A 13,284-nucleotide genomic window follows, 5' to 3' on the forward strand; every position below is an offset into this window, starting at 1 on the left:
TAAGCAAACCTTTCTCGATGTAGCTCTTGGGAGCCCACTGGGGGTCTCCGTCGGCGTAGGGGTCGTTGTAGTGCACGACTGCGGCGTCTTCCTCCTCGTAATCCACCGGAGGAGGCGGCGGAGGCGGTGGCGAGTCGTCAAACATGGGCATGTCATCTGGAGGAGGAGGTGGAGGAGGAGTAGGAGTATCTGCAACTATTGAATGGACATCAAAAGTGAGACTCGTTTTGGTTGGAGTCACAAGATGTCCTTGGTGATAGAGGTGGCGGCAGTGGGAGAATCATGCATAAGAAATAAATCAAGGCATGCAAAGTTTGTCTGACAATCAAGCAGGCTGCAAGGCTTCTCACAACTGACATGCCGTATGTGTGCGAACCTCTCAAGTGGCTCATGTAGTTTGTGCTCCTGTTGTAGCTTTGAACATTGCTTCACATGCATATGCAGAAAAAAAGGACACCTATATATATTATTTGAGCACTTAATGAAAAATACACTCCAAGTCATGCCATTTAGTAGGTTAGAGCTGACGGCATCCACTCCAGGACAAGAAAAGGTATGAAAACGTATAGTGACTGCATCTGACACTATAACAAACTGAAAATATGACGCCGTACTGTCTAGAATATACAGTTAAAGTGTTGGATGCTGACATTAAACACGGCCAACAGGGTCACTGTTTGCTAAATTCTCTGCTTGGTGTCAAAAAGATGGAATTTCCTTACATGGGTATATCAGGCACACCTCATCCATCTGACTCTGAGGTTTACAATATTTACAATTTCATTTTTGAGACCAACAGCACCCAAAAGCCAAGGTGGATGTGTGTGTGTGTGTGTGTGTGTGTGTGTGTGTGTGTGTGACTGACTTCAAATTGAGCTCACTGGCACGTCTGTCTAATATTGGTGAGACCAAATCAGACCAAACAATTACTACAGTTTCTGTGCAGACGTTTTGCAAACACAACATAGCTACCAGGGTTTGTTTAAGAATCTTGTTAACACTTACAAAATGTTGTTCTGCAGTTGAGAGTAACAGCAGCTTAGAGGGCCCGGTGGCGCCAGTGTCCGGCAGCCTCGCCTCTGTCAGTGCGCCCCAGTTACAATGTAACTTGCCATCACCAGTGTGTGAATGTGTGTGTGAATGGGTGGATGACTGGATGTGTAAAGCGCTTTGGGGTCCTTAGGGACTAGTAAAGGTCTTTGCTTTGCTAACAAAGTGTGAATTAAGGAGTTTCAATACAGGCCACTATAAAATAAATAGTTTGTGGTATCAGAAAACTATCCAGAGCTATTCTAGTGAAGTTTACCATTAATATATTAGTTCCCTTTCAATAAATGAGCATATGGCAGGTTTTGGATCAGAGGGGACAGCAGAGAGTGGTGACCTTTGGCACGTTTTACCCTAAACATCATCAATGACTTTAGCGTAACTCTATAGTGCTACAAGTACTCTGTATTATACCTCTATAGTAGTGTAGATTTGTAGCTGCAGAAACAAAGAAACGAAACTATAAGTTGCCTAATAGAAGCTTACATAATGAGTGGAATCTAGTAAGAATCAGTTCAGTTTTGGAAGAGGACGTATTAAACAGGATGAACACACAGTGCATGCTCTGTGTTTGGGAGTTGGAACAGTTGGCGCAGATAACGAGGAAAGTGCTGTGTGTGTGTCTTAGCCTCTTCACTTACTGCTCTCCTGCATCCTGGCCACAAAGCCAGTCAGAGGTATCTGTGGAGTCAGCTGGGGCATGGGGGGAGGAGGAGGAGCGATAGACACTGAAAGCCAGCGGAGAAAAGGGCAGGAAGGCCGACAGAGTGAGCATCAGAGAAGGAGAAAAAGACAAAGCCCATCAGTCACCAAGAAAGACAGTTCAGGGTCCAACCCAACCCCCAAGCAAACAACAGTCAACACAGACACACTGCAAGAACTGGGAGCATGTACACATCTAACAAAAGCACAGTTAAGCACTATACTGGAAGACTGATCGTTTAAATAAGTTAATTTTTTTTTTTCTTCTATTTGACAGAGATCACAGATCAGACGCAAACATGAGCTGAAAAGTTCAGCAGCATCTGCGACTGATGAGATTCACATGGTATCAGGGGATCATTAGAGCAAGAGGATAAAAAGCAGATTATGTTTGATTTCTGTCGATCAGACAGTTTCCTCTAAATCGAAAGAAAACAGGGGACTTCTAATAGCCACAAGGGGGCAGTATTTACTTTAGATGTCTCATCCTGAACTCATGTGAAGCAACTCCCTACAGACCTGTTTTAGTAATGTTAACACTACTTTAGATTCTCATGTTAGTTTTCCTCAGATCACATGATTAATTTTAGGTTAAATGCTGTGAATAAGTAATAGTCAAGAACCAGTGTTTCAGAAAATATCACTTTTAGGCTTCAGGCAATGACAAAGCTACCAGGAATCTGCAGATGTGCAAGAAAGACCACATGTGATGTGTAAATTCTCTCTGAATGAAGTGTTTGGAACGGAACGGGCACATCTGCACATCTGGAGGTCATCTGGCTTGCACTGTGATCTGTATAAATGGGATCCATACAGCGTGAAAAGGCCACCTAACTATTCCTGCTATCTCAAGCTGCAAGTCTACCCTTTAAAAAGAGACTTAAAAATCAATGATGCCTGTGCTTTGCCTTTATTTTCTTGATCCCACCTAATAAATCTGTGCAAAGAGATCTCTTAGCAATATAGGCATAATTGAAGTGAGGTTAACAGCTGACCTAACTGCAGTACAATACACAGCCAGTAAACTTTGCCTAAGTTTTTACAAGATGCCAAAGACCGACTCTGCACTGCTAGCTAATATTGATTGCCTGCATTGCATCTGTGTACAAATCCAAGGATGAGGCATTCTGCATCAATACTAAAGACGCCCCACAGTTGGATAAAAAGCCTTAACCTGCACTTTCAGATTAAAAACAAACGTCAATAGTTCTGTGAAGAACTCGGCCTGACCTTCAGAAAGCACTGATTTACTTGCAAATATAAAATATAAAGATTTTGTGTGTGGCTACAAAGGTTAGTTCGCGTCGGGTGCATGATTTGGGAAGAATGTGAGGTTGTGTGTCCTTCAGTGACAGCTCTGGATCTAGAAAGCAGTTGGGAGCTGGAGACAAGAGGGCCTTACTTGAGTTCTGACCATAGCCAGGAGTGCCTCCATTAATATGAGGCTGCTGTTGCTGCTGTTGTTGTTGCTGCTGTTGTTGCTGCTGCTGCTGCTGCAAGGAGAACTGCGAAGTGACCGACGGCGCCCGCCGGTAGGTGCCCGTGGCCGAAACCATAGAGACAGAGGAGTTGGAAGAGTTGTGCCGCGAAATCTGCCGCGAGATGGTTCCAAACTGGGACATTGGAGCGGGTCCCAGACCAGGTCCAGGGGCCACAGCTAGAAACCCCAAGGACGGGGAGGAAAGAGAGGAAAGCCAAGCACGGTAGCAAAGGAGGGAAGAAGGTTGGAAATGAGAGGGAAGGGGGAAACCAACCAAAACATGAATCATCAACACCGTGTGAGATAACATGAGCTTTTAAATTCTGATCAGAGCCCCCTGCCTATTAAAAAATGTTAAAGTTAGTCAACAAAAGTCAGAGGAAGCAGGTGATCTTGGGGAAGCAACAGAGATTGTAATTTGGTTATAAAAGTAACAGACACTTCATGAAGAGTTTCGTCAACAAGTTATCTTAAATGTAGCTTTCTTAGACAAGAAGGAAAGGAAGGATCGATTGAGGAATAAGAACGCAGCAACAGAACAGATGGATCCTGCAGGTTTTTGCTGAAGCAACAATTAAAACAGGGATTTCAAACTCATTTTATATGCCACGCTTTGATGTGAAGTGAGCTGGACCAGTGAAACTGCATGATAAATGTATGAAGCAAACAAAAGGTTCCCACAGTTCATTGGTCAGGGTGTCCTGTAAGTATAGATTTAGAATATGAAGCTTTCATTGATTCACTTTGGTGTAGTATAGATGGCAGTGGGTGTGTGGGGGATCTTTATCAACAGGAAAAACTGTTCAAAATCTTTGCCCTTCATTCACATTTTCTTAAGTTGTCAAGGATGCAGAATTGGAGTCTTTACAAAGCCGATTCAGGCCCGCGGGCCGTATGTTTGACACGGTTTAAAAGACTGCAGGTAGCATTTAGGATTACGTGCATCACTACACTGCCATCAAAGAATAACTGAAGCATCTCTGTGAACAACAGCTTTAAAAACAACAACCACAAAGAACTATTTGAAGATTGAAGCAATGTGTGCGGCTGTGGCGACAAAAATAGAGAGGGCGAGGAGGGGTTTAAGTTTTTTTCTGCCTTTCTTTCTTCTGCTCGAGCATTTCCTGCTCACATTTCTAGATAATATACATCCTCTCGGGAGAGATAGGAATGGGTGGGACCAGAGGAAGTAAAGATTCAGAGGAAAACAACCACAAATAAACTTCGCTACAGTGTCACCAGCAGAATAATTATAAGTGGAAAATAAAGAGTCTGGTGATGTTCAGATGATAAAATGTGCACAATTCAAGTGATCATCTCGGCCACAAAGATTACCAGAGTCGATGAGCGAAGAGCGGCTGCTGCTCAGGCTTAGACACTTACCGGTGGACACCGATGAAACAGCTGGATGCTTTACGCTTTACAGAGCTCGGACTCTAAATCAATCCCAGCATCACGAATCTGTGATTCAGAGGCCGTGTAAATTAAAGCTACATCGGGCACTGCTGAGTATCTGAAGCACCCAAAAGGCTGGCTGAATGGTTTGGGGAGTCCATTACCCTGAAATCATTATGTGGCATTTGCTGTGGCTCAAACAGTCTCCATACCGAGTCACTGCTTTACTTTCTACCAGTGAAAATCATTAGCATCTCTGAATTCAACTTACCCACTCCCTAAACCTGTTGCAAAGACGCATTGAGCACAGTGTTCAATAAAAGGCAACTAATTACTTACAAACATAACAGGGTTTCCAATAAATCAGGTTTAGAGGGACAAATTAGCTTTAAATGTATTAGATGTGATGTGTTGTTTGACCCCTCGGTCTAACAATGCTGGTGCAGCAATTGTAATTTTAAAAGTTAGGCCCAATAGGAACGTTTGACTTTTTATACTACATCTGTCTAAACAGACCGCACCCTGCATCAGCAAGTTATCTTTAGCTTTGCCCGCTGATGGGTGAACATTTACAGTAACGACCGAGTTTGGGGATGTGTCAATCTTTTTTTGCAACTTTGCAAAAATAGTTTTTCTGTTTCATCACAGACTATGATCACAGCTAATGCACACGCAAATAGAAAGTAGCAGCGATGCGGCACAGAGACGGCTGACAATCAAATGGAGAGATTTAAAGATGCAAACTCATCTCAAATCGTAGCCACGCCGATTATCAATTAAAAGGGTTAATTATGAAACCAGAGTCTGGAATGTCCACAACCAGCTTACAGCTTTAAATGTGAATGATCTTGAGTTCAGGAAAGTGTTGCCTGATGCAGCTTTAACCACAATCATGTTTATGGAAATTTAAAAAAAATAAATCAAATGAGCCACATACTGTACCTGCAGTAGAAGTCTCAAAGTCACGTTTCTGTACATCTGTACAGATTTGAAATAAAAACTTATTTTATTATCCACAACAGCTTGAGATTAAAATGTAAAGGACCAATTTAAGAGAAATTACAGGCACTAATTAACTTTAGCCAGGCCCTAGGTGACATGAGACTTCTGTATTAACCGATTACACTTCAGTGAAGAAGAGCACCACCACCACCAAAACCACCACCGTGAAGGATTAAGTTAAATGTCACACTGTGCTTAACAGAAGCACGAAACTCTGTCCACACTGCAAGCAACGACAGAGCTGAACAACCCAGAAATCTTTGGCTGCTGTGTTTAGTTCAGCGAGTTTCTTGGCTGGGGAAAGCTCGTCGTGGCCAACGCTCGTCGAGAGCGCACTTCGATTTTTATCTTTCTCCCCCATTTCCTTAATAATGTTTCCTCATTTTGTGAATACCGCTTCAGCCTAAGTGGATGACAGAGAAATCTCTCAGAGATGATGCGGCTGTTTCTGTTGCTTTATTCTTGATTTTTGATGATTTGATAAGAGGACCCTTTGCTTGCAGTGTGCACAGACGGACATCGGCACCCACAGCACCCTTATTTTGTGCATCTCCAAGGTGATGATCCGCCATCCAGTCGGCAGAGGTCAAACAAGCGGCTCGGGAGCTTCGAGGAATCTCACCTATGGGAGGTGGCGGTGGTGGCGCTGGAGGGGCCATCCCGGCCATGGGAGGAGCAGGTGGAGGTAGAGGAGGAGGGGGTGGGGGAGGCGGAGGGGCTCCCGGGGGAGCAGGCATGGTTGGGACTGAAAGGAGGACTCACGTTAGTGACCATGTCCTCGCCGCCTCCTACACCTTGATTACATGACATCATATCAATTTACTTAAGAACCCTCCGGGCCCGGAGGAGCGCTCCGACTTCTCACGCACTTGGACACACTCCTTTGCGGTATGAATCGAGTGTTTCCATGGCGACCAGCTTGCACATCACAGAGAAAGAGAGAGAGAGGGAGTGCTGCGGAAAGTCCTGTGCTGCCGGCCTGATCCCGGCGCCGAGGTAAAACAGCTGCTACGTCAACCTACAATGCTCCAAACTTAAACGCAGCACCATCTCCGCCGTGATCACGGTACAGCGCGACACCACGTGTAGCAGCTCGTCGTGTTACGTGGGCTTTACTGTTTAACTGTAAAGTGTCAGGCCTCGCGCAGCTTGGCCTATTTACACAGTAGGATAGAGAATCAGCTGTGCTTAGAACACAATGGGGCTCCATAATCCCTGTCTGGTAAACATAGGCTTTGTGATGCGCACTCTCTCTATCTGCCAATAGCGTCATACATTTACACTTTATCAAACTTCATCATATATTCAGATTTTACGCTTAAAAACATTTATCCAGGTAAAAAAAACAAAAAAAACAAAAAAAAAAAACCACTTAAAAATAAAAAACAACTACCAATAAAAGCCTCACTGAAAATCAGCATAATCTGGACGCCGACTGTTACCGTTTACTGTTTAAGTCACCACCACTGTCAAGCTCACCTGGTCCAGAGTTGGGGATGGAGGGTGTAGGCACGGCGATGGGAATGCCAATTCCGCTGCTGCCGCTGTTCTCCCTGCTGCCGCTGCCCCCGCTGCTTCCACTGAGGGAGGAGAGACAGAAGGAAAAAGAGGACATTGTTTTATTCAGGGCAACCTGCTTAGACTGCACAGCAGGTAACACTGCAGATATAGGGGACTCTGCTGCGTCGCTGCTTATGTCCCATTTAGAAGTAAAAGGCCAAAAACTCCACATTTTTAAGTAATACTCCAGGGTGACTTTGCTCTTCCACACTTATTCAGTCTATTGGCTTGTTAAGACTGAGCTGCAGGGTGACACACCCAAGTGAAAAAGACATGAGTCACCCTATTGAAGCATTTTTGGTCACAGTCTGTCAAAGAAACTGAACAAAAAAATAAATATTCCAGGATTTAAGAGGGTATTTAAGCATTCAGCATGCAAACCACCTTAAAATCTTGCTTTTGACACTCCAATTCCCCCCCAAACACAAATTTACAGTGATCATCATATAGTGTGGATGATAATCACCAACATTAAGCCTTGCTTTGAGACTAATGGGGGGGAACAGTCACTTTGTTGTACATGATACGAGGCCTTGCCAAACACGTCTAAATGTTCCACATGATTTATTTTTAGAGAACGAAATAAAAGGAACAAAGACGTGACTATAACCGGAACATCAGTCTGCACATCAGTTTAAGCAGGCCACACACATGCGCGCACGCTTACTGCAGCTTGCACACATTTATGAGAAGCAGGTTAGTCAGCAGGATTTAAAGATTATTGAAATTGGAATTTATCATACCAACGCGCACGTATTTGTGAATGTTTTCCTACTACACACCCAGTATTATGTAGAATTTGTAGACTTACTGGTACAGGAATAAGTGTGACGCGTGAATTAACGCCTCACACCACTGCATTTATAGCCTGAACAAATCTGCAGTGTCTATCACTGGATGGCTCTTTGTGCGAGTTATTTGTTAGGCTAACTGGTGACTAAATTGACTGTAGATGTGGACGTGACAGTTGTCTCCCTGCGACGAACTGGTGACCTGTGAACTGTGGATCCTGATTCTCACTCAACACTGCAGTTAAGAAAAAGGACATATGGAGTCATGTTAAAGAATGAGGTGAATATTCATTAGCTGTTTGTTTTTTTAAATAACGAAAGCTACAGATGAACAACTTTTTCAACTTCCTGAAATTATAAATTATATATGCGTTTCAAATATTTTGTGGTGTTGGACTTAAATTTTAAGACATGTGTTCCCAGGACCCAAATCACAGGCAATTTTCATATTTTTTATGACAAATTATCTACTGTTCTCAAAAAAAATATTCCACTCATAATAAATTCATGAAACCAGCACAGTGATGTGGATGCTGCACTGATCTGTTGCTGTAAAGCGAGAGCTAAGCAGAAAAGCGAAGCTGTCGATTTACTGGTCCATCTACGTTCCTGCCCTCACATGCGCTCTGAGCAGTGACTGAAAGAATGAGGTCGCAGATACAAGTATTGGAAATTACTTTCCTTCAAAAGGTGCCTAGGCTCCCCTTGAGATACTGTGAGGAGCTCAGAGGGACTCTGAGTAGAGCTGCTGCTCCTCCACATTAAAAGGAGCCAGTTCAGGCATCTGACTTGATGCCTCCTGGACACCTCCCAGTAGGCGAGGTATTAGGGGCATGTCCTACTGGGAGAAGGCCCCAGGGAAGACCTAGGACTGGCTGGAAGAGGTGGCCGGTGTGAGAGAAGTCGCTGCGACCCAGATAAGCGGTAGAAGATAAATGCATGGATCATCAAACATTTAAAAGGCGATTCTGTGGAAAATCGACATTGTTTTTACAGACTTGCCTTAAAAGTCTGTCCATTCCATCCCACATAGAGACAAAGCCTTTGTGGGTTGTGTCACAAAAGGTATTCGGCATATCAATTAGCTACGTCAAATATGTGGCGCTACCTGCTCCGCTCTCCTGTCACCCCGTGTGAATAAAGGAGCAACTGAAAGGAGCTTTGCTCAGACATAATGTTTTTACTGGATTTCAGCAGCTTTGCCCAGCACCTGGATGTAGGTCATGTGTATGTAATATGTACGTCAGCTCTGCATTTTCAGCCTGTACATGACCCCACAGCTCGTAGATCAATGGCCAGGACAAATAATTCCCTCCTCCCGCTCTTTCACCATCTCTCAGGCTGGCCTTGATCCTCATTTCTGCTACAACCCCTCATCCCACCTCTTCTTTTTTTCCCCTGCCGCTTTCATCCTTGTTTTTCAACTGATCCTCCCCTCACCCTTAACCATCCCTTGACCTCTTTCTCTGATCTCTTCATCGCCTGTAAAGTGATTCCCCATTCATCTACCAGAACCCCTCTCTCCCTCATCTCCTCTGATTCCTTCCACCCCTCTGAACCCCTGCTCACTCCCACCTCCCCCACATCCCCTTATCCCCCTTTCCCTTCACCCCTCCTCCCCTCCGCCCTCTCCTCCTCTCTGATCTGTGTCAGTCAAGCCCTGGGGCTCTCCGGGCACAAACAGCGGGAGTTACTCCTCTAAAGGACGACGGTGGCAGTAGGAGCTAACTGTCTGCGACTATAGAGGCTAAACAATATTGTGCCCTCTTTTAAAGTCAACACCCTTCCTCCTCATCTCTGCGATTTAGATTTATCCCTTCTAATCTCTCTATAACTTACCATTCCTTTGCCAACCCATTTATCTCTTCCCCTGCTTTAGCTTTCTTTAGTCGTCTTTGTTTCAAAATGGTGTCAAATAAAACCAATGAGCTCTTTCTCCGCTGCTCCGCCTCCTTCTTTCAGTCTGTACTTATAACAGGGAACTGTTGATAAATTAACTGTGAGGCGTAAGAAAGTTCCAGCTCACTTGCTCACAACTGACAAAAATCTCTAGAGCCAATATGGAAAAACAGCTTTCTCCATGAAAATGAACAAAAAAATAAAAGCATTCTGAAGCGTACAAGAGTATCATCTCCTGGAAGGAGGCATTCACCTTTTAAAGCCATCTGTGACACTGATATTTAAAGGTAGTCGTCTGGTATTTATCCATACTCACTGTAAATAGGCAGCTTTGACGTTTCATTTGAAGTGGGAAGTCGGGAATCCCAAACTCCTAACTGGAATTTCAAGCCAGTGTTGAGCCAAAAAGTAATCTCTTTGGTTATATTGATGAAGACTGCAGTTAACAGGATTTGCAAAGAAGTATAAAATAAGGAAATTACCTGTTCTGCCAGGACCTTATGACTCTGAAATCTTGCTTTCATCAATTGCGTCTTATTTGCAAGGCCAGACATTATGTCCCGCACAAGGACGTCTGTACTTATTGCAACTCCCTTTACGCTGGTCTTAACTCTACTCTTCTCCATACACTGCAAATTGTTCTGAATGAGGCGGCTGGTTTTCTTACTGGTACTGGGCGGCGTGTTTCTATCACCCCTGTCCTCGCTGACCTGCACTGGCTCCCCGTTAAGTATCGTATTCAATTCAAAATCATGCTGCTCACCTTTAGAATTATTAACAATATAGTGCCAAGTTACCTCACTGAACTACTTAGTGCTCTAGCAGGGGTGTATAATCTAAGATCATCTTCCCAGTTTCAATCTTTCAAATCGTGGTTAAAAACCCATTTATTTAACGTCGCCTTTTATACCAGTTAATGCTCGTTTGTTAGTTAGTTTAATGTTTGTTGCTACTTTCGTTCTCTTTTTAACTACTTTTAATTATTTTAAATTTTTATTGACTCTCTTGTCTTTTACACATATTTTTCTATTACGCTTTTATATGCATTTCTTTTGTCTCTGTGTTTTTAGTGCCATCAACCTGCTAGCATGTTTGGTACTTTGCCATGGCCATCATTTTTCTCTACTACTTACGTTTGACCCTCTCGTATGTTAAGCACTTTGGTATTCCACTGGTTTTAAATGTGCTATATAAATAAAGTTTGTTGTTGTTGTTGTTGCATTACATCCAATCCTGTCCTTTTGGTCAATTAAAAATACCTTTCTAATGTATACTTGATTGATCCCCCTCTCCGCATTTAACCAATTCACTCAGTGAAGCAGCGGGCAGCCACCAATCTAGCACTCGGGGAGCAGTGTGTAGGGACGGTACCTTGCTCAGGGGTACCTCAGGGTCGCTGTTCAGTGGATTCAAACCGCCGACCTTCCGATCATGGGGCCACCACTGTACCTACTGAGCTATCGCTGCCCAATTTCAGACCTGTGATGTCATATTTGCTGCTATTTCTGCTTCCCCAGCTCAGCCAGATCTGGATATGATATAGGATATATCCTATAAATATGGGATATAAAGAATAAATACGGATATGTAAAGACACTTTTCCAAAAGCTGATTGCAGTGTCTCTCTGATGGAAAGGTTTTTTTTCCTGGTTCAAAAAGGCTTGACATCATTTTTGACAGATATGTTTGACAGCCTAACAGTTTAAATACCAGCAATTATTTTTTGGCACAACACCGGAACGGTCGGACTTCCCACTTGTAAAGTTGCAGAAGCAACACCAAACCTGACCTGATGCGGTAGTGAGTTTAAAGCCTTTAATCTGTGCTTCCACAGTTGTGCATTTGTGACTCATTTTATGCATCTGTGTATGGAACCATAATCTAACCATAAGAACAGCTGATTTCCTTCACATGGCACAAAATGTTTTGTATGATTTGCACAGCAAACATTTTTTGGGGTGTACTTTTAGGGTACCATGTAACAGAAAGATAGCAAACCATCCATTTGCACTTTTGAATTGCTTTATAATGACATAAAGAATATGGGTATAGCAGTTAAAGAAGAAGTTGATAGTTCTGCAGGAACTATGTTTAACATTTGTGTTTTGGTACATGCTGTGTCCACAAAGCCAAACACCATCTTTAACATACAGACTCTGCCCAGATATCCAAACCTGTAATGCTAGATTGGAGCAAATTTTTACTCCAAGCATTCTGCGGTGACTAAAATTAGCACGGCTCCTAAAATAAAACGTTCCCTGCACGCAAGAGTGTAATCGCTCCTATACAAAGAAATTAGATAATAGCAGGGAACGTGTAGCAGCACACGGGAGCCTATATTGAATTCAGACCTCAGCTGAAGATGACAGAGACTGTTGAGCTGAACAAGCACAGCTTACTTCCAGGCAGTGTAATCAAATAGCGATGCCACAGCAATATTAGCTGCAGCAGGGAGTTTGGGACTCTGAGGACAGCATTCGGTTTGTTAAGGGGACATCAGAGCAGATCGGCAACGGTGACGCCAAAGAACCTAAAACTGTGCACATTCAAATACGTTTTAACAGATGAGGCAGAACAGCTGTAGGAAAGAAGCAACAAGCATGAAACTAAAAGGGAAGTTGGACAAAGAGGGTTTAAAAATAAATAAAATTTGCTCATAAATACGTAATATTTACGAGCATCACAGCCAGCATTACAGGCTTTTTAGCTAATGAGGAGACTTCACTCACTCGTAACTCAAATTTGATGAAAGCTCCTGGAGATTTCTGGGGAACAATCCTTGAGAGTAATGTTCAAGGGGTTCCACGCTGTGGCGGACTTTTTTTTCTTTTTTTAACAGCACTTTATTTCAAAGGCTTTTACAGATATTAATATCAGAGTGATTCAGAAGCCCTCCAATCCTTGTCAGACAAATGCTGGATTTAGTGTAGTGGAGAGGAAGAGGTGTGAAAGTGCTCTAAGCCGCTGAACTGAATGAAGAGATTAGAACTAGCCGACATAGAGGGGACCGGTGTTTTTGGATAGATGCTTTACACACATTACTCAAACCCTAGGTTTATATTCAGTGAGCAGTTTTAGTGGTGTAGCTGGAACACCCAATTCCACTTCAACCTCCCAAAATTTTTGAAGAAAAAAAAAAAAAAAAAGTGTTACGTGCCTGTTGCCTGATTAGCATTGCAGATTTTAAACTGCACTCTGCATGAAAGTATTTTTCTGTGACTCTCTTATCCTCTTCTAGCATCAATATTTGGTCAGTTTTTGGTCATATATTCGGATTGTATTCCTCTCACGTGCTACTACCACACTTCTTTTAACTGCTTCAGCCTCTTTACGTCCGTATTGGAATTTTAAATGTGGTTAATTGTACTACAAGTCCTTAAATACTTTGTCCTGAGTTTTTCTTCAGTG

The 13,284-nt window shown here is 43.1% G+C and overlaps 1 protein-coding gene across 6 annotated transcripts in view; it reads right to left on the bottom strand.

The window, feature by feature from the left end:
• abi1a (abl-interactor 1a) overlaps positions 1–13,284 on the bottom strand; it is a 48,560-nt gene that overhangs the window by 1,041 nt on the left and 34,235 nt on the right. For 2 of the 6 annotated variants that reach the window (XM_085468046.1, XM_085468045.1), the window contains 5 exons: positions 7,106–7,206; positions 6,249–6,371; positions 3,152–3,406; positions 1,689–1,775; positions 10–195 (listed from right to left, as the gene is read on the bottom strand). In XM_085468046.1, the coding sequence (XP_085324172.1) occupies positions 10–195; positions 1,689–1,775; positions 3,152–3,406; positions 6,249–6,371; positions 7,106–7,206 (752 nt within the window). The remainder of the gene's footprint in view (positions 1–9; positions 196–1,688; positions 1,776–3,151; positions 3,407–6,248; positions 6,372–7,105; positions 7,207–13,284) is intronic. The other 4 variants (XM_085468049.1, XM_085468048.1, XM_085468047.1 and 1 more) reach the window with 3 other exon arrangements.

Source organism: Copadichromis virginalis, linkage group LG9, assembly GCF_057382275.1.
Source record: "Copadichromis virginalis isolate Kocher_CV1m ecotype Utaka linkage group LG9, C_Virginalis_male_GT1.1, whole genome shotgun sequence".
NCBI classification, from domain to species: Eukaryota; Metazoa; Chordata; class Actinopteri; order Cichliformes; family Cichlidae; genus Copadichromis; species Copadichromis virginalis.